The sequence below is a fragment of the Heloderma suspectum genome, chromosome 12 (assembly GCF_057233095.1).
Source record: "Heloderma suspectum isolate Gila_16-S chromosome 12, 16-S_ref, whole genome shotgun sequence".
Classification (NCBI taxonomy): domain Eukaryota; kingdom Metazoa; phylum Chordata; class Lepidosauria; order Squamata; family Helodermatidae; genus Heloderma; species Heloderma suspectum.
The window spans coordinates 12,785,343-12,807,698 of record NC_139469.1 but is presented as its reverse complement, the minus strand read 5'-3'; the positions used below and the strand labels follow the sequence as shown (position 1 = coordinate 12,807,698).

Sequence of the window (22,356 nt, the reverse complement as noted above, 5' to 3'; positions counted from 1 at the left end):
TGGCAGTATCGTAAAAACCAATAGCGGTAAATGGCCCAGCGAGAGCCAAATAGGGCATACTTGGAGTGATTTATTATTTCCAAAGCCCTGTGAAAGAGCATGGTTAGCCTGCTTTTGAAACCACCACTAATGGTGGATCCTGGCAAATCTCCTTTTGAAGGGAGTGCCCCAATTTAGGTCCCACAGCCCCTTTCCAGTTGTCAACAGCCTACCTTTGAGTTCCTACGGACAACAGTCCATAAGCAGGGCCAGTGTCAAAGGTAAGAATGGTTGGGCATATGCTGAGGTCCCACACCCCAGCAAGGTACTGCTGACAAAGGGCCCCTGGAGTAGGGATGGCGGAGAATTTCTCCCCAAAACTTCAGGGGGCCGAGCGCCAATGTGTTCGGCCCCCCGAACAAGTTTCGGGGAGAAATCCTCCGCACCCCCCCCCGCACCCCCCCCCCGGGACGGGACTTACCTTCGCCGAATGTCCCTCCCGGCGGTGGGTCCAGCCAGCGGTTTGGCGGGTGTTCGTGCGGGGCGGGAGTGGCAGCCGGTCTTTCGACCGGCTGTCGCCGCCGCCATTGCAATAAAAGAAAAAAAAAAACGCCCCCGTGATAGGCTACGTGACGATTAACGTAGCCTATCACGGCTAGATTTGCAAAGTCAGCCGTGATAGGCTACGTAAATCGTCACGTAGCCTATCACGGGTGACTTTAAAAAAAAAAAAAGCACGTACGGATAATGGCGGCCCCCATAGGGAGCCGCCATTCCCGTTCCTTATTTGGTCGCTGTAGTCTACGTAAAGATGGTAGAGCAATGGTAGAGCACAAGCTTTACATAGAGAAGGTCCCAGGTTCAATCCCCAGCATCTCCAGGTAGGGCTGAAACCCTGGAGACCCATTGCTGCCAGGCCGTGTCAACAATGCCAGGCTGGATGGACCAATGGTCTGACTTAATATAAGGCAGCTTCCTTTGCCTAGTGACTTTAGGAGGGTTCAGACAACCTCATTCACACCTTCAAAGGACAGACGACCGGGTTACAGGGCCTCACGAGCTAGCTCTCTGCCCATCTTGTACATGTTTGGCCTATATGGGAAGGGACTCTTCGTGTGTAGGGATGTACAAACATGTTTATTCATTTCTGTATTTATTTCCAACATTTATATGCAAGCATATGTACAAGCATGTACAAGGATGTACAAGCATAGAGCTCCGTCATGCAAGGGGTACTCGGACTGGGTCAGGATTGCCCCTCACATTAGAGAAGCTCTACACAGATATGTTTGTAGCCATAGCACCCTTTCTCACACATACACTCACACTCACACACACACCCCATACACATGGATGGAGGGCGGGAGGGGGGGCTGCCATGTGGGGATGTCAGAGAAATCCACAGTAGAACAGTTGAGCTAGGATTTTGATGAATCTGACCGGCGGATCCCACAGCGGACCAGCTTTTCCCCCTGTCAGGTGTAGGGATGGCAGAGAATTCCGCCACGGATCATGGTGAGGCCGAATGCCAGTGCATTTGGCCCCCCGAACTCCGTGGTGGAACGGCCCGCCACCCCCCGCCACCCCCGCGGATCCCCCCCGGGACGAGACTCACCTGGGTCAAATCTTCCAGGCGGCAGCAGCTGCAGCGGCAGTGGCCGGTCTTCAGACCAGCTGCCGCTGCCGCCATTTCCACTCTGGTAAAAAAAGAAAAGAAAGAAAAAGAAAGACGTGATAGGCTACGTAAAGATTTACGTAGCCTATCATGACTAGGTTAAAAAAAAAACACGATGTGATAGGCTATGTAAATCTTTATGTAGCCTATCATGGCTGGATGGGTTAAAAAAACAAAAACGCGTACGCAAATGGCGGCAGCTACGGCCGCCGCCATTTGCATTCCTTATTTTTGCCCTCTTAATCTACGTAAATATTTACGTAGACTATGACGGCGAAAATCAAGGGGAACGCAAATAGCATAGCGGGCGCTATTTGCGTCCCTTTTTGATTCCCCGTTTTAGCCTACGTAAATATTTACGTAGATTAAGTGGGAAAAAATAAGGAACGCAAATGGCGGCGGCCGTAGCCGCCGCCATTTGCATACGCGGGTTGTTGTTTTTTTACCCAGAGCCCTCCGCGGCCAGAAATCCGGCTGCGGACGGCTCTGGCCTGGCCAGGCCTGGCCAGCTGCTCTGCAGAGCTGCCGCGGAGCACAGCCGGCCATGGAGGATTCCGGGGGGGGAGGAACGGAGCGCCTCCACCCCCGGTGAGGATTCCGGGGGGAGGGACGGAACGCCCCCCCCCATCAACATAATCCGCAAATAGGTAAGTGACTTTCGTACATCCCTCGCAGGTGAAGTCCGCCAATTTGCGGACCATTCTTCTAACTTTCCTGACTTTGCACAAATTTCATCATCCAAAAATACACTTTAAAAAAAAAACAGCCAAAATGTGCATTTTCCCATAGGCTAAAGCATGAAAATGCACATTTGGGGGGATTTTGTGCATTCAGGGGGAATTTGTGTATTTTTTGCACAGGGCCATTTGTGCAAATTTGGGAACTAAAAAAAATCCGATTGCATGGATGGGCGGTAGGGATGTATGAAAATCACTTAACTTTCGGGGATTATGCTGATGGTGGGGGGGAGGCGCTCCGTCCCTCCCCCCAGAATCCTGGATGGGGGGGAGGCACTCCATTCCTCCCCCCCCCTGGAATCCTGGCCGGCCGGCTGTGCTCCGCAGCAATTATGCGGAGCTGCCTGCCGGCTCCGCCAGCAGCCAGACATCCAGCCGCTGGCTAGCAGGGACACAAATGGTGGCGGCCGTAGCCGCTGCCGTTTGCGTCCCTGCAGTCAGCCGTGATAGGCTACGTAAATGTTTACGGAGCCTATCACGGCTGATTTTTTAAAAAAAACACGCGCGGACGGAAATGGCGGCGGCCATGGCCCCCGCCATTTGCGCTCCTTATTTTGGCACGTCTTACTCTATACGTAGACTAAGACGGCGTTCCCCTTATTTTCGCCGTTTTAGTCTACGTAAATGTTTACGTAGACCAAGATGTGCCAAAATAAGGAACACAAATGGCGGTGGCCACGGCCACCGCCATTTGTGTACGCGCGGTTTTTTGTTTTGTTTTTTAAGTCAGCCGTGATAGGCTATGTAAACATTTACGTAGCATATCACGGTGTTTTTTTAAAAATCTAGCTGTAATAGGCTACGTAAATCTTTACGTAGCCTATCACGTTTTTGTGTGTGTGGGGGGTTTAACCTGGAAATGGCGGCGGCGGCGGCAACCGGTCGGAAGACCGGCAGCCGCCGCTGCTGAACCGCCGCCGGAGCCGCCGCTGCCGCCAGGAAGATCCGGCCAAGGTAAGTCCTGTCCCGGGGGGGCAGGGGGGCGGGCCGTTCCACCACCGATTTCGGGGGGCCGAATGCGCTGGCATTCTGCCTCCCCGAGATCCGTGGTGGAACTTTCGTACATCCCTAATGGGCGGTCTGTGGAATGAAAGGCGCCTGACAATCCACAAGATACAGACGGAACAGATTTTACATAATCCATACATCCCTACTGCCGGGTAAATATCCAACAGGCTATCATGCACATATGATGCTGCTGCTGCTAATTAATTTCAATTAGTAGGAGTAGGAGTAATAATAGTAGTATCATCATTATTATATTATTATTACCACTATTATTAATTTTAAATATTATTTTTATTATTTCATTATTATTTATGCTATTTTATTATTTTGTTTCTATGATGTTTATGATATTATTATTATTATTATTATTATTATTATTATTATTAAAATAACCTATCGTCATCATCAGGCTGCAGAAGATGGAGAGGAGGTTCTACAGGGCCTCTCCACCGGCTCTGCTGAGAGACCAGCTCCGTGAGGCTCCTACTCTCCCTCAACTGTTTCCATTAAAGCTGGCTGTTATAAGAACTTCATGACTTTAAGAACTGGTGCATTTGCTTCCCCCCCCCCACCTCCCCACCTCTTCCCTCACCATCCCTTTTCCCTTTTGTGTCATGTCTTTTAGATTATAAGCATACAGGTAGGGACTGTGTTCTTTGTCATTGATCTCAAGTAAGCTGCTCTGAGAACATTTTCAGCTCAGGTGGGGTCCAAATGCATTGAACAAAAAAGTCAATGATCATAATTCTCGATCATTTTTTTCTTCTTCAAATGTATCTGAAATACAGAAATGGCAGATTCATTTGACACCTCGTACACCTGGCCGTGTCAATAAACTGTGGAGCATCGCAAGTGGTTGCTTTTTTTTCTTTCTTTCCTTTTTTCTTTTCTGAAATGGAGAAATGGTTGGTGGATCTCAGTTTTACAAAGGAACTGACATGTCATATGCTGATGCCTTAGAGTTTCCAAAGTCGAAAGAGGAATGTGATGGCTTCGGGAAATGTTATAATTGTGCTTAATAGTGATTCAGTAAAGTGACAATCTCTTCTGCTGCTGTTAATGAGGTGTTTAGAAGGATGAAATAGATCTTGTTAAACTGAGTGTATGTGATAAGAAGAGACAGATTCATGGAAACAACTTTCTTTCCCTCACACACACACACACACACACACATACACACACACACACACACACACACACACAGCTTGGACACTAGAGTTTTCTATTAAGGATGGTTTACACAGTTGTGAGCATGAAAATATTGTATGTACAATGCCCTTGCCACTGCGCATATGACTAGGGATGAACAAATATGTTTTGCTTCCAGGAACGATTGCATTTTTCCAAGCATAATTCTTTCCATCCTGTTTCTGCATCTGTTTGCAAGTTTTTTAAAAGTCTGCATGCAAATTTGTATGTGTTTTAGTACACATGAAAATTTGTATGCATTTTTTGTTTGTAGTATTCTCTAAATATGCACATTTTTTCCTAAACAATTTCCCTAATATGTGACTTCCTGTGTGCAATTTTCCCTAATGTAAATATCTTTGTACACAATGTTCCCTAATGTGCCCAGTTCTGTATGCCTTTTTGGATCAGAGTACTGCATTGCAAAATTTGGAAAGTGCAAAAACCAAAGGATACTGTTTTGCATATTAGTTTAGGAAGTATGAATTAGGTTGTTTCTTATTCTTATTCTTGTTAACCAAATGAATGTATCCTCCATTCCTCTCAATGACACAGTTTATGATGCAAGCAAGCCGCTGATTTCTCCATCAGCAATAAGGGCCATTATACTGTTGTTGTTGTTCAGTCATTCAGTCGTGTCCGACTCTTCGTGACCCCATGGACCATAGCACGCCAGGCCTTCCTGTCCTGCACTCTCTCTCGGAGTGTGCTCAAGTTCATATTCATTGCATCAGTGATGCTATCTAGCCATCTCATCCTCTGCCATCCCCTTCTCCTTTTGCCTTCAGTCTTTCCCATCATCAGGGTCTTTTCCAGAGAGTTTTCTCTTCACATTAGGTGGCCAAAATATTTCAGCTTCAGCTTCAGTATCTGTCCTTCCAATGAGCACTCAGGGTTGATTTCCTTTAGGATGGGCTGATTTGACCTCCTTGCAGTCCAGGGGACTCGTAAGAGTCTTCTCCAGCACCACAGTTCGAAAGCATCCATTCTTCGGCGCTCAGCCTTCCTTGTAGTCCAGCTCTCACAGCCATACATTACTACTGGGAAAACCATAACTTTGATTAGATGGACCTTTGTTGGCAAGGCGATGTCTCTGCTTCTTACTATGCTGTCTAGGTTTGCCATAGCTTTCCTCCCAAGGAGCAAGCGTCTTTTAATTTCATGGCTACAGTCACCGTCTGCAGTGATCTTGGAGCCCAAGAAAGTAAAATCTGTCACTGCTTCCATTTCTTCCCCTTCTATATGCCAGGAAGTGATGGGGCCAGATGCCATTATACTACTAACCTATTTTACAGGGTCAGTGTAAGGCAGACTTCCTCAACCTGGTGCTCTCCAGATGTTTTGAAACCATCATCCCTGACCATTGCCCTTGCTGATTGGTGCTGATGGGAATTGTAGTCCAAAAGGTCTACAGACCACCAGGTTTGAGACAGCTGATGTAAGGTTCCAGGAAATTGTGTGTACAAAGCAGGTTTGTACATATAAAAGGCCCCAGATACACGCTAAAGGGATTCTTATCAGGGAACATGCCGAAGGAATAATTAAACCTTCATTACTTTTTTGTCAAGTGTGCATGATCTCCTCTCTTCCCTTCTGCAGACAAACAAGAGAACAGGAAACTCCTCCGGACTTCTTTTATTTCTCGGACTATGAAAGGCATAATGCTGAAATTGCAGCATTTCATCTGGACAGGTAAGGAACATGAGACAAGAATTTAAAAATAAATGCATAAATGGATGAACCAAGATGTTTTTCCATCCTTTTTCAGTAACAGCTCTCTCTGGTCTCATACAGGGAAGTTTTTCTCAGCCCTTCTGAAAAAGATCCTATTATCTTCATGAATGTGTCCATATCTACATATCCACTCCATGTAGGCCTTCAGAAAAAGAAAAAGGAAAAGTGCATATTAGGAGTGAATTAATTGGACCCATAGTTTCATGGGATCTGGTCTAATCAATTTCACACACACCCAAATTGTGTGAGTCTAGGAGAAGTGTTTGCATTCAAGAACTGGGAAAATGGAGTGATCCCCCCCACCTTGGAAGCAAGGCTTGCCTTTCTATTACACCCATGTGGTCATAAAGTATTGTTGCTGGTTCAGAGGCGTAGCAATCAACCTGTGACTGGGCTGTACAATTTCAAACTGCTGATGAGTGTTCAAAGGATGGAATGCTCCCCCATGAAAAAACAATATTCATACACACAGAAAACTATTGTGCCAGGGAGATGTCTAAGCAAGAGTCCATCTCCCTGACATGTTAGTTTTCTGTGTGCAGGGATTTAATGGTGATGATGATGACAACGTCAGCAACAACAGCAATAACAACAACAACAACAACATGGAAGGAAGGTCATTCAATCATGCCAGCCTCCATCTGAAGTGGTGCAGTTCAAACTGAAGTCCTACAGCCCAAACACAGGTTGAGTAGTTCAATAGGATCTAGAGCTTAGATAGCATATCCCTTGAATGTAGACAGTCTCAGTTCTGTCCCTGGCCTATCTAGTTAAAAGGATGTCTGAGGAGGGCATGTTCCTGGTGGTTCCACATGGACCTATGGCCCGATTGGAGTCCACCAGGAGAAGAGCCTTCAGTGTGGTGGCCCCCTTGGGAACTCCCTGCCCCTGGAGGTCAGGCAGACAACAACACTGTGTTGTTTCTGGCGCCTCCTGAAAACAGCACTGTTCCAGGAGGCCTTCCTTAACTGACCAGCCACGGCTTTTATTGGTATTCTGTTTTTAAAAAAAACAGTTTTAAAATGGCGTTATAATTCTTTTTATCTTGTTATTGTTTTACCTTTTATGTTCACCACTCCAGAATCTGTTTTAGATGTGGAGCAGTATACATCCGGTGCAAATGCATAAATAAAATAAATAAATCTCAAATAATAGGACTTTTGCTCGAGAGCCAGGAAAACCAATGCCAACCAAGACAGATAACAGTAAGCTAGATGGAGCCATAGTCTAATGGTATAAGGGGGGGTTGACATATTTAGGGGTGGCGGAGAAATTTGAGGCAGACTAAAATGAGCCCGAATTTCTAAGAATCCGACCTGTGGAATCTGCTGCAAAGCAACCCCCTCAGTCTACGGACGTCGGGGTCTTCTTTTTTGTTCTTTCCCAAAATGTACGCATGTTTATTCATATGAAAATACAGGTTTCTGCCAAGACTGGTAAATATACATGGGGAAAAGTTGAATGGAACGGGGGACAATAGGCTAAATGTTATGGTGAGAGTGACAGACCGGGAGCCGGGAGATCATTGTTCTAGTCCCCACTTGGCCATGGAAGCTCACTGGGTGACTTTGGGCCAGTCACAGACTCCTAGGCTGGCCTACCTCACAGGGTTGTTGTTGTGAGGATAAAATGGAGAGAAGGAGGATAATGTAAGCCACCTTGGGTTCCTTGCAAGAGGAAAAAAGGCGGGATATAAATGCAATAAATAAATAAATAAATGTACTTCGGTATATCATGTAAATTATTTATTTATTTATTTGATTTATTAGCTGTCCATTTGGCCAGCTACCCAGCCTCTCTAGGCAATGTACAGTACTAATAATGACATGAAATACAATTAATGTGCATAACCAACTGAACAAAACAACATAACAAAACGACAGGGCTAGGGATGTACGAAAGGTACTTACCTTTCCGTGGATTATGCTGATGCTGGGGGGGAGGCGTTCCGTCCCTCCCCCCGGAATCCTGGCCGGGGGGGGGAAGCACACCGTTCCTCCCCCCCCAGAATCCTGGCCGGCCGGCTCCGCTCCGCAGGGATTCTGCAGAGCTGCCAGCCGGCTCCGCCAGCAGCTGGACATCCAGCTGCTGGCTAGCAGGGACACAAATGGCGGCGGCCGTAGCTATTTGCATTCCCCTTATTTTCGCCATCTTAGTCTACGTAAATGTTTACGTAGACTAAGACGTGCCGAAATAAGGAACGCAAATGCGTACACGCATTTTTGGGGGGTTTTTTAATCAGCCGTGATAGGCTATGTAAACATTTACGTAGCCTATCATGGTGTTTTTTTAAAATCTAGCCGTGATAGGCTACGTAAATCTTTACGTAGCCTATCACATTTTGTTGGTTTGTTTGTTTAACCTGGAAATGGTGGCGGTGGCAGCAGCCGGTCAGAAGACCGGCCGCCACAGCTGCCGCCGCCGCCGCCGCCACCAGGAAGATCCGCCTAAGATAAGTCCTGTCCCGGGGGGGGGGCAGGGGGCTGTTCCGCCACCGATTTCGGGGGTCGAATGCGCTGGCATTCAGCCTCCCTGAGATCCGTGGCGGAACTTTCGGACATCCCTAGACAGGGCTCTGAAAAACCCTAACCCTCCTCAAATGCCCACCTGAACAGCCAGGTTTTTAAAGCCTGGTGGAAGCTCATCGAAGTTGCGAACCCTCTTACGGAATTATTTGAATATTTTTCCACATAACGAAAAAAGAAAAAAATCGAATATGTCTATGAACAAACAATGGAACAAAAGGCGCCGGACAATCCATGAAACACAGGCGGAGTGGATTTTACACAATCATACATCCCTTGATACATTCATATGTGATTAAGCCAAAAACCATGTTTATCTGTATCAAGCATCTCTCTGATCCCTCCCCACACCCTCCCGTCTCCCACCCTGGAGATGGATAGCAGGGGCAGGAAGAACCCAGGTACAGATTCAGCAGGATAGGATGTCACTTTCTTCCCAGGGTCAAGGTTGTAGGAAAAGAGTAGGGGCAAGGAAGGTCCATGAAGCATAGAACTCCAGGGACTCACTCCCTATCACAGCTAGGGATGTATCAGAAAAAAAAAAATCTTTTTTTTAATCAGGATTTACCCAGTTTGCTCCTTCTGGACCAAAGATGGTGTCAGACACAATCTGTGGTTGAAATCCATACATTTCTGAGCTTCCAGCTAGGGATGTACGAAAGTCACTTATCTTTCTGCGGATTCTGTTCATGGTGGGGGGGGAGGCATTCCGTCCCTCTCCCCGGAATCCTCGACGGGGGGGAGGCAATCCAGTCCTCTCCCCCAGAATCCTTGACGGCCGGTAGGGATGTACGAAAGTGACTTACCTTTCCGCAGATTATGTTGATGCTGGGGGGGGAGGTGTTCCATCCCTCCCCCCGGAATCCTGGCCAGGGGGGAAGGCGCTCCGTTCCTCCCCCCCGGAATCCTGGCCGGCCGGCTGTGCTCCACAGCGATTCTGCGGAGCCGCCGGCCGGCTCCGCCAGCTGCCGGATATCCGGCCGCTGGCTAGCAGGGACGCAAATGGCGGCGGCCGTAGCCGCCACCGTTTGCGTCCCTGCAGTCAGCCGTGATAGGCTACGTAAATGTTTACGTAGCCTATCACGGCTAGGGATGTACGAAAGTTCCGCCACGGATCTCGGGGAGCCCGAATGCCAGCCATTCAGCCCCCCGAAATCGGTGGCGGAACGGCCCACCCCCCTGCCTCCCTGGGACGGGACTTACCTGGGGCGGATCTTCCTGGCGGCAGCGGCTCCGGCGGCGGCTGTGGCGGCCGGTCTTCCGACCGGCTGCCACCGCCGCCATTTCCAAGTTTAAAAAAAACAAAAAAACATGATAGGCTACGTAAAGGTTTACGTAGCCTATCACGGCTAAATTTAAAAAAACTTTGATAGGCTACGTAAATCTTTACGTAGCCTATCACGGCTGACTGCAGGGACGCAAACAACGGTGGCTATGGCCACTGCCATTTGCGTCCCTGCTAGGCAGTGGCCGGATGTCCGGCCGCTGGCGGAGCCGGCCGGTGGCTCCGCAGAATCCCTGCGGAGCGGAGCCGGCTGGCCAGGATTTGGGGGGGGGGAGGGACGGAGCGCCTCCCCCCCAGCATCAGCATAATCAACGAACAGGTAAGTGACTTTCGTACATCCCTAATCACAGCTGATTTAAAAAAAAGAACGCGCATACGCAAATGGCGGCGGCCATGGCCGCTGCCATTTGCGTTCTTTATTTTGGCACATCTTAGTCTACGTAAACATTTACGTAGAGTAAGTCGGCGAAAATAAGGGGAACACAAATAGCGTAGTGTCTACACTATTTGTGTTCCCCTTATTTTCGCTGTCTTAGTCTACGTAAATGTTTACGTAGACTAAGACGAAGAAAAGAAAGGGGAACGCAAATAGCGTAGTGGGAGCTATTTGTGTTCCCCTTTTCTTCATCTTAGTCTACATAAATATTGACCTAGACTAAGACAAAGAAAAATAAGGAACGCAAATGGCGGCGGCCGTAGCCGCTATCATTTGCGTATGCGTTTTTTGTGTTTTTTTACCTAGACGTGATAGGTTACGTAAGTCTTTACGTAGCCTATCATGTCTATGGGTGGGGGGAAACACAGACTGCAAATGATGGCAGCGGCAGCTGGTCGGAAGACCAGCCGCCGCTGAAGCCACCGCCAGCCGGAACATCCACCCCAGGTAAGTCTCGTCCAGGGGGGATCCGCGGGGGGCGGGGGGGTGGCAGGCCATTCCGCGATGGATTTCGGGGGGCCAAATGCACTGGCATTCGGCCTCAACAAGATCCGTTGTGGAATTCTCTGACATCCGTACTTCCAGCATGATTTGTGGACCAAGACAAATGTGGTTGACAGCATGCGTGCATTAGAAAGAGGCGCATGAAAAAAATGCATCCTTTTGAAAAATGTGCATAACACGCTTTAATTGATGGGAAAAGAATGTATATGTTTCAAAGATGTACACAATGGATGTGTGCATGGGGAAAATACGCTCGGATTTTCATGTGAAAAGGAAAGAACAAAGCTCGCGATCTCATACGGATTCGAGCTGGAATGAGCTTCGAGGTGGAATTTGGAGCTCAACTTTGGTGAGCTCCAGTTTTGCTGATTCACATCCCTGATCACATAGTTCCAAAACATGATGTCTTACCAACCAAGGCCTTAGTCTTGAGTAATCCCCCCTTCCCCCCCATAACCATAAGGTCTAGAAACTTAGTTTTAAAGTAAACAGAACACACACACACACATAATTTAATAGATTTATATACCACTTACCATATTTAGAAAAATATCTCTAAGCAGGGTTTGAACCACTCCCAAGTAAAACCTGTGTAAGGGTGCAATTCTATGCAGGTTTAGACTAAAAAGTAGGACTGGGGAATGCTGGGAGTCATATTACTTTTTTCTGTCTAAACATGCATAGGATTGCACCCTAAGAGTAAGTTTTCTGAGGTTCTCAGCGTCTAAGTGGCTATCTAACAAGAAATAAAAGTGCATCGCTCGTCTCTGTAGTACATTCATGTATATGTATACTTATTAATTAATGTATACTGTTTATAGGCCACTCTCTAACCTAAGTTCTCTGGGGTGATTACAAGATTTAAAAAGTCCCATATCTTGGCGTTTTGTTCCAGAATCCTGGATTTCCGTCGTGTACCACCAGTTGCAGGTAGATTGGTTAACATGACCAGAGAAATAAGGGACGTTACTCGTGACAAGAAGCTGTGGAGGACGTTTTTCATCTCACCGGGTAAGAACTACTGTTCTGAATTGGACTTACTATTTCCAGATTTCCATTCATGAAAACAGATTCCAGGTGACTTTCACCAGTGCAGCAATTAAAATACAGACCACAACATCACTGCAGCAGATACCCCCGCCCCCAATCCTTAAAAAGTCTGGGGAAAATAAACAGGCTATCTCCTGGCATCTAAAAGGCAGCAAGGCTGACAGCAGGTGAGCCTGTACGGGCCTTATTTTAGCATAGCACAAGTCAGATTGGTGCTTCCCACCATGTGCAGTATCTTTTAGAAAGCCCGGCACAACCTATTTTAATTGATCCTGCCTTTGTTCCATTTTGGAGGGAGTGGGTGCTATCCCACCCCACCCCCACACAATGCCCTAGGATGCTACTAGATAAGAACATGGGTAGCTGCCCTCTATGGAGTCAGACCCTGGGTCCATCTAGCCCAGTATTGTCGACACTGACTGGCAGCAGGGTTTCAGGCAGGGTTTTTCCCAGCCCTACCTGGAGATGCCAGGAATCGAACCTGGGACCTTCTGCAAGCAAAGCAGATGCTCTGCCACTGAGCCACCAGCCCTTCCCTAAGGTCTGGGGCATTGTGGAGATTGCAAAATAGCGTCCAGGCTGCAAACAGAATTGCTGCTATTGATGTTTTCAGCAGTAGCAGGCAGGGTGGGTGGTGAGGACTTTCCCCACAAAATACACGTTTAGGGACACATTTTGAACCAAAATAGACATTTTGGTATGAAATGTGCCATTGGTTATGTGCCTGGAGGGGAAAACTGTATCGCAGAATTGGGAGATGCAGAACGTCCAATGGATAATGGCGTTCCAACCTGTGCATTTGTCTGGAAGTGCGAATCGGGTCTGTTCAGGTGAGGATGAGGCCCAAACAAAATCCTCCAGGTTCCCTTCTGTGTACATCATGGGTTCAGAACCTCCGCCCCTCAGTCCAAATATGGCCAGCTGGGGTTCCAACCCAGCCCTTTGGGGATCCCCAGATAGCCACGTTCCCTCCCCTGGCCCCACCCCTTTCCTTTGACCACTGATGGTTGGGTGATCACCTGGCTTTTGCGCAGTTTTCCCCCATTCTAAAAGGTTGAAGTGACTCTCTTAAGGCTTAGCTATTGTCAGGAAGAGCTCTAAGCTAAAATATGCTGTTAGTTTCCAGGGTTAGGGTATTGTCCCCTTTGCCTTTGGCCATGCCCCATTTCCCCTTCAGCCCCACCCACCACTGTAATATGGCCCCAGAGAGCTTCTCCAAAATGGAATTTGGTCTTCAGGCTGAAAGAGGCTCAACACTCCTGGTCTATATTGTAGATGAGGAGTTCCACCCAGAGTTGGTTAATCTTCCATATGTCTTGATCAAGATGGACTTTGTGGGCCCTCTGTGGCTAGATGTACTTCATGGCTAGATCCTTTTCCTGCAGGATCTGGCCCTTCATGCTCAATAATTCCAGGCTCAGTATCGTTTCCCAGCATCATCCTTAATTGCTGCTTGGTGAAGCCATTGTTCCATACTCTGCTTATGCTAAGGAGACTTAATGAACTTGGGTATTCTTACAGTGGACCTCTGATGACGTTCGTTAATAACTGCTGATAGACTAAAGGGGCGGGGGGGGGGCCTCGGGAAGGTAGATCATGCCCATGTAAACATTTCAAGCAAACCCCATTTTACAGCTATTCAGAATTCTTAATTGGATTCCTCTGGCTAACAAAAGGAGATACACAGAGAGGCAGAACTGCTCTGTGCATTCTAGAATTATATAAGGATCTGAAGAAGATGGTTATCTTAACTGGCAGCCTGAACAGTGAATTCCTTGGCTTCTGCTCTTTTAAATCCCCAAGTTGCTTCTGCAGTTCTGATTTTAGAAATGATTCAGGTTGTACCTTAGACCTCTGCATCAAACTAGGGTTGTCATCCTTTTCTTCCTCCCTTCCCACGTTTTTTTCTTTTATGTGGCACACCATTCTGTTTGCACAGTGCAGTGGCCAACCAGCTACCTGTGGGAAATCCCCAAGTAGTACAGGAGTGCAATAGCTTCCTCCTGCCCATGTTCCCCAGCATCTGGTGTTCATAGGCATACTGCCTCTGACACTGGAGTAGCATATAGCCATCATGGCTAGCAGCCATTGATAGCTTTATCCTCCATGACTACGTCTAACTGCTTTTCAAACCATCCAAATTGGTGGCCGTCACTGCATCTTGCACTAGCAAATTCCATATTTTAAATATGTGCTGTGTGAAGAAGTCCTTTCTTGTATCTATCCCGAATTTCCCCACCAATCCTCTTCATGGGATGACCCTAGGTTCTAGTATTATGAGAACTCTAGCGATGAACCAGGAATCGGGGGAATCTCTCTCTCTCTCTCTCTCTCTCTCTCTCTCTCTATATATATATATATATATATATATAATATATTCTTCATTCTTTCTTGAGACTCTTCCTTGGGGTGCTTTGCCAGAGTAGCGTAGTTCAAGAATTACTTTCTGTAGAATGGATTGGTCCTTTGTTCAGAGAAATGTGCCAGAAAGCAGGCAGAAACAGGGTCAGTCAATATGCAATGCTGCATTCAGGGGTGGGGGGGAGGAGGAGAGATGACAAGAGCACTTTAGACAAAACGTGAAGAATGGAAATGGGTCAGTAATTATTTAAATGCCTTTTTACATCATTTTGCAGCCAGGCAGACCACTGCATCTCCAGGCCTCTAACGAATGAGTGGTGTAATTTACTTGCAAAAAGAGACATATTAACAATGTCGGCCACAGTTTTCAGAGTAATTGAAGCGGCAGTTCACCGAAATCAATGTTACATAGTTAGTAAGTGCTGGGACTTTTGTTCATGTGAACCAATCGCGGAGGATTATGGATTTCCACTCCTGTCGTTCCCCCTCCCTCGGGTAAACAAAGAATAGCATCTTTGCTCCAGTTCTCCAGCAAAGATAGATTAAGATCTTTTCAGGCCTCCTTTGAATGTGTTTGAGATGCTTATCGCTCTCCAGGTTTTGAAATGGCAAAAGAACGGCTGACTATGCAAACAGTATCAGTAATCTGTCTGCCGTGAAGAGACACGCATTACCCTGCAACAGGTTCAGACTTTCCTCTGAACATCTTACTCAAGAGGGAACTGCAGTAAACCCCAGCTGGCTGACAAGTATGCCCATAAGTGGGGGAGCAGAACATTACCCTGCTCAGCTTGCAGGCTCGCCAGGGGCCACTCAGGTGCTTCGCAAGCGCCCTCAGACTAGGGATGTCCGTTGCTGTGAAATCCGGCCCTTTGGGGGCACGACGGACTCCCACTGAGCACCGGACTCAGCTCACATTTGCACGCCGAGCCACACAGCTTTTCCCAAAATCCAGGAACTTGTCCATGTGTTGTTGTTGTTGTTAGCATTTTATCCCACCTTTTAGCCAAAACAGCTCCCAAGGCAGCTTAAGGGCTTTAAGCTACAGTATGCTGGTAGTTTTCATATTTTAACTCCACCCCTTTTGCCTCTGGCCCCACCTACCACTGGAATGCAGCCCCCGAGGCCATCTCCGAAATGGAATTTGGCCCTCGGGCTAAAAGAGCTTGAACCAGTGGAGGCTGCTGGTCCCAATGTCAGTGGGGCGGTGAACCCACTCCAGGTTTCAGTCAGAACCAGTCAGAAGCACCTTGGATAGCTCCTTTAGAGTTCTGACTGGTTCTGACTGAAACCCCAAATGGATTTACCGCCCCACTGAAATTGGAGCCACCAGCCCCCACTGGGTTCAGCACCCCTGGCTTAGGAGATGGACGAAGTCTGGGCTGGGATGCCTGTCAAGAAGAGCCTTTGCCCATCTTAATTGGACTCATGCTTTGAAAAGCAGAGGTGTTTGTCTCATCAAGCACCTCTGCTCGAATGCTGACTGTGCTCCTACCCATATTATGTTCATATTTTCATGTGTTCTATTCACGCTTTTCACATTTCAGAGCCTACATACCTCTCTACCTACCTACATGACATCAGATGTGTCACTGCCAATCGTGTCAGGGTTTTTTCTTTATTTAATAAACAAAACGGGGGGAGACATTTTATGCAGGACTGTGCAGGGAGACATTTTATCCAGACTGCAGCACATGGGGCAGGGACAAGTTTACTCTTCACTATCCAGCCATGATCTCTGAGAACCCACACACACACACACACACACACAATTAGTACACATTTTTGTTCCTATTGTTCATAGCTGTCTGAGGGTGGGGATTGCAGAGATCGCAGCTGGGAGTAAATCCTCCCCCCTCCATGTGCTGCAGTCCTGATAAAAATGGGGTGGGTGGTTAATAGTAGCCACTGATAACAACACCCTATGTGCCCTTATTAACACCTATTTATTATGTAAAGGGAACATTAGTGTTAAATAACACCTATTTATTAAACCACTAATAAGAACACCCTATTTTGTTCCTATTGTTAATAGCTGTCTGAGGGTGGGGATTGCAGAGATCGCAGCTGGGGAGGGAAAGGTAAATCCTTCCCCCTCCATGTGGTGTTAAAAATGGGGTGGGTGGTTGCTTACGGTTAAATAAACCAAAAAAAAAAAAAACCCTGATGTGATTGGCAGCAACACATTTTTCATCATGTGTAAAGAGGCCCTAAGTGTACCTTTAAAAAAAGATAAGATTTACATCTAAAACAAGTATAATAGCCCTCTTACTCATATCGCTTCTATTTGTGTGTGTGGGGGGGGAGGGTGTTAGTGAGTGATGATGTGCCTTCGTTCCCCACACGTGTGGAACAACTGTTCTCCCTCCAACAACATTGAACGTCCAGCTGTGGGTGTAATGTTGGAAAAGAGAAATGTACATACAATCCAAGGCCCAGATTGTGCAGTCAACATCCCACACGACCTGAGCCCGTGTGCACTGAATTTGATGCACACGCACCTTTTCAAATGTTATGCACATGCACGGTCATGCTGTGGCATCAGAGTGGGTGGTTACAGTTGTTTTGCCGAGTGGAATGATGGTATCTGTTAGTTGACGAGATCTCTGGATTGTATCCTGTTTCATTGCTTGGTGAAAACTTTGTCAACACCAAATTGTAAAGGAAATATCCAAGGCAGGTTAGGTTGAACAGTCAGAAATTTATTGAAGTACATCACGGTCGTGGGAGAAACAGACGAAACTGTGTCTCTCCGCACAAAAGAAAACAGGTTGCATTTCTACAGACTGAAAGTTGAAGAACAAAGGAAAACACACTGCGCATGCTCCGAAACCAATTAGTACTCAGCAACAGTCTTATCAGCGCAGTGGTCTTCTTATCTTTAGGGACGAGATAATTTGGTGGATAGGAATTTTTTGCTTATGAGCAAGTTACAATTACCTTCTCATGGTCAGACACACACATGCACACACAATTCCATCAGGCACCTTGCTTGAACCAAACTACTTACAAGGCCTAGTCAGGCCTACTTTCACAAAATTGAAACCAAAACATTCCTCTGTTGAAACAGCATTTCTGTTTCTCATTCATTGAGAGCAGCTGAAATTAGTCTCTGTTCTCTGATATACTTCTTCCAAACCACTCATTATCCAATAGGATTCTTCTAAAATCTTTACCTAAAGAATTTCCCAAGGGCTTCTGTTTTTACTATCCTGAAAAAGCATCAGTATAGAAGACAAAACAACCTAGGAATCTCAAAGATGAATGATGGGTCTAGACATACACCATGTGTAGGGAAATCAACGTATTGTCACCCTTCCCAGAACGTGTAGAAATTCTCAAGACCTTTCACCAAACAAATAGTAGATGCTTCCACAGCTGTCGTAAATCAGGAAGACAAAACAACCTAGGAACTCTAGACACAGATTTCCATGAAATCAGCATATGGTCCCATCCAGTCCAATGTTCGAAGTAGCACTACGTGCTTGATACATCATTGTGTCTCATGAAGGATGCTGCAGTCTGCTGGGATGTGATACAGTTAGGGCGGTGGAGGCTGGTGTCTCCAATGTCAGTGGGGTGGTGAATCTGCTCTGGGTTTCAGTCAGAACCAGTCAGAACTCTATGTAGTTATCTTTCGAGTTATCTTTTAACTGGGTTAAAGTCGGTTCTCACATGGATGTGTCAATCACAAATGAATCACTGCAGGCAGAACTTTCACACCATCTGGCGCCAACTCAAACTTTTCAGTGGAATCAGGGCACACATTACTCTATTACTCATCAAACACTGAGTAAGCTGACAAAAAAATAAAACAAAAATCAAGCGATCTACTTGCAGGAGTGAACCAACGCTTTGTGCAATGGAGGCAGGTGGCTCCGATGTCTCTGGGGCTGTGAATCCATTCCGGGTTTCAGTCAGAGCTATCCAAGGTGCCAAACGTATTTTAGGGGTAGGGTTCAGCACATTGGAAAGCTCCTTTAGAGTTTGAGCTGGCTCTGGCTGAAACCCAGAATGGATTCACAGCCCCACCGAAATTGGATCCGCCAGCCTCCACTGCCTTAGTGAGTAGCAAAACCAGCTCTTTGGTTGATGCAGAATAATAATCCAAGACTTGGTGGGGCCAGAAAGGGCAGGTAAGCAAGCACTGGCTACTCATAGGTACATAGAGAGCTTCCTTATACTGAGCCAGACCATCCATCTAGCCAGGAATTGAACCTGGAACCTTCTACATGCAAAGCATCTGTTCTGCCACTGAGCTATGATCCCTCCCTGTTTGTTCCTAGCTGTAGATTGTTCCCCATACATGAGTGAGCAAGAAAGAGACTGACAGCAGCAGAAGGAGCCATCACCTACCTGTCAAGGGCTCCTTGGAGGCCTCTCTCAGTCTAATCCAGTAGCCAAGTCCAGACACAGACAAAGGGATTCCTTTCAAAGCTTTATTCTTCTTTTACAACTTAACAACTATACCGATTCTAACTAGATCTGAGCAGCACAGTACCTATGCCCTAAGTTGGAACAGTTGGTCCCCGTTTGAAAGGGAATTACTGGCAGAACCCTGAACTTAAGGTCTAGGGAGAGTCCCTCCCCGTTTCCCTTGGATCCTCTGGGCGCAGCCGTTGTTTGCGCGCCAACCAGGCACTACGCCTCCTTTCCGCGCGCTCCATCTGGCGCCGCTCTCTGCGTCGGCGTCGCGCGTCCATCAAATCTGCTTCCCGCGCTCTGTCACTCCCTGGACTGCTATCTAAGCTAGGAATGCTGGTGGGAGGAATCTCTGTCAGCTGTTGGCCCTGGGAAAGAGGAGCGCGCTCCTCTCCCAGGAGCGACTGCTCTTCCTCAGAATCAGAACTACTCTGGGACTCGGTGGGCTCAGTGTCCACCCTGACATCACCCACAGGAAGTGTCAAGATATAGGGCTGTGTACATCAGGCTGGATCAGACAATGCCTTGACTTCCCTGGGAGGACAATACATTGATTTCCTAGGGAAGGGCCATAGTTCAGTGGCAGAGCCCCCGCTTTGCATGTAGAAGGTCCCAGGTTCGATCCCCAGAATCTCCAGGTAGGGATGTCAGAGAATTCCACACGAATTTTAAATGGGATCAAATTCTGACAAATCCGGTCTGCGGAATCCTCCTCGGAACAGAGCACCCCAGTCGACCCGGACCAGAGCTCACGCGGACCCTTTTTTTTTTCTCTCCACCAAACGGCGGATTTTATGAAAATAATTATGAAAAGAAATCCGTAAATCAGAAATGGAGGAAGAAGAACGCATACGGCTTTACCATTTTTACAAGGCATTTTCCCTGTGACCGGAGGCTTTCTTTCGCTGGGGCTGAGTCTTGAAGTCCACAGAAATCCTCCATCTTTTCTGTTTATTGTCTGTGGAGGTCAGGTCAGGTCAGGTCCAGTGAGGTCAGGTGAGGTGAGGTCAGGACAGGTCTGGTGAGGTCAGGTCAGGACAGGACTGGTCCAGTGAGGTCAGGTGAGGTGAGGTCAGGACAGGTCAGGTGAGGTCAGGTAAGGTGAGGTCAGGACAGGTCTGGTGAGGTCAGGTCATGACAGGACAGGTCCAGTGAGGTCAAGCGACCGGAAGTTACATGAGGAATCCCTGCGAAGGGCTTTACACTTTTTACAAAAATAAATAGGCATTTTCCCTATGACCCGAGGCTTACGGAGACCGATGGCAGGCGTGCGGAAAGGATTTTTCAGCAGTACTTACGGAATTATTTATGTAAGTTTGGAGAGCCGAAAAAAATGGGGGAATCTGGGACATGTGGATGGCGGAACAGGGTGGCCTCGGCTCTGTGTAATCCTCGTGGAGCGGAACCGCTCCGTGCGGATTCCAGGGGGGAGGAACAGATTGCCTCCCCCCCCCCCGCAGATTCCCCACTGGAATGGACGGTGGGGAATCTGTACATCCCTATCTCCAGGTAGAACTGGGAAAGAGTCCTGCCTGAAACCCTGGAGAGTCACTGCCAGCCAAGAGGCAACGTTTCCTCCCTGGACCATTGGGAATTGGGTATAGAAGAATCCAAGAAACCCTGCCTCATTCTGGCACCCTTCTGGGTTTGGTGTCAGGTTCCTTCATCCTCTGCCTTTGCAATCAACACACTACAGGAAACAAGGCTTCAGACTAACACTACTTTATTAGTTAACAGCTAGCTTCTTTACAAATGCAGATTCTAGGAAACTCTCAGACTGCATTGAACCAGCTAATCCACACATCTGCGAAAATCAAATAGAGGAGACTAAGTGGAAGTTAGAGAAGTTGCCAGCAGTCTGGGCATGAAGTTCTTGGCCAGACTAGCTTTGCAGGGATGCTGCTCCCTTCGGGTGGCTCCCTCCTGCATTGGCTTCCATGAGTGGCCAACCTGGCAGAGCGTCTGCGCCCTGCCCCTAACTTTTCTGGCTTCGCTCTGCGACAGACCCTAGCATCCCTCAAGTCATGCCCCTCGCTCTCCTCCTTCCCCTCCTCCGAAACCTGGGTTCTCATGGTGGAGGAATGCAGGAGCCATTCAGGCCAGGCCATCTGTGTATCAAGGTCCTGGGAAGAAAGTCTCGCCGTATCCGGGCTCACTGGGGAGGGTGCCTCCCTCTGTTCTGGCTGTTCCCATTCTGATTCCGAATCTGAGCTGCCAGACATCTCCACACGCTCAAATTCATTCCAGACACTTGGTGCCAAATATGGTATTTATAGCTAGACATGTACATGTTTGTTGTGTCTGATGCAAAGTGAATGAGTGACCCTGCCACTTATCTGCGGAGCAGGATTCTTCTTTTGCTTACATTGGGCATTGGGCTGGTCACCTCCCCAGCAGTGAGAAAGTTAGCCTCTGATCAGCTGCTCATCAGACATGAGAGCTTTTTCCTCCATGGCAAAGAGAGTGGGGACAGAGGAAGAAGCTGCTGGGATGGAAGGAGACACACACCCCACTTCCCCGGTCCTTATCAGGCTGTCAAAGGGCATGGGATATCAGGCATTGTGCCTGTAGTGGATTGCACCCAATCAATTTGGACTTATTTTTAGGGTTTCAGAATACCTCATGTTTTTTATGGCTTTAGTGTATGTGTATATTTTGTAGTCATGAATGTTAGAAGTTTTGTTTTTTTAATGGAGGCTGAGATACTCAGAATAAACCTTTTAAATAAACCTTCTGGTTCTGATGAGCTGTGCTATGCACTTTCCATCTCTCTGCCCAGTAGCTGGAGAGGGAGATGGGGCAGCCAACACTTTGGGATTGGCCTTGGGGCAGGTGTGGCCCCTGTGAGCTTCTCCACAAAGGCTGTGCCTGGCCTAGCACTGCCTGATCAGTAGGCCTGCAGAAGAGCGGTGCAGGATGAGTCACAACCGCAGGTCTCGCCACAACCAGCATCCACTAGCAATGCGCCCCCCGCCCTGATAGCCTCAAAGGGTTGGAGGTGTGAGGCCTGAGAAAATGCTTTCCAAATAGCAGCCATCTATCCGGAATCCTGTGGAGCACAGGGACAGCAGAAGCTGCCTTATACTGAGTCAGACCTTCGGTCCATCTAGCCCAGTATTGTCAACACTGACTGGCAGCAGTGGCTCTCCAGGGTTTCAGGTAGGGGTGTACGGATTCCCCACCGTCTGTTCCCGTGGGGAGTCCGTGGGCAGGGGAGGCGATCCGTTCCTCCCCCCCGGAATCCTCCAGAGCGGTTCCGCTCCACTCGGATTTCGGCGGGGCGAAACTGGCTTGGGGTCGCTTATCTTCCCTCCTGCCAGCCAGAGCCATTCGCCTCCTCCCTGTCCCTACCGCTTGCCATGTCTTTAGAAATAAAAAGATGGCGATCGGGAGGATGTGCCCATAGACTTATGTGCAAATAGAGCCATGAATCTTGCGTCTATGTGTCCATA

General features: G+C 47.7%; 1 protein-coding gene across 1 annotated transcript in view; it reads left to right on the top strand.

Annotated features, from left to right (window-relative positions):
- Window positions 1–22,356, top strand: part of FAM20C (FAM20C golgi associated secretory pathway kinase) — a 136,841-nt gene that overhangs the window by 92,101 nt on the left and 22,384 nt on the right. Inside the window, exons 4-5 of the mRNA XM_084818375.1 lie at window positions 6,187–6,279; window positions 11,967–12,082. Coding sequence (XP_084674501.1) covers window positions 6,187–6,279; window positions 11,967–12,082 — 209 coding nt within the window. The remainder of the gene's footprint in view (window positions 1–6,186; window positions 6,280–11,966; window positions 12,083–22,356) is intronic.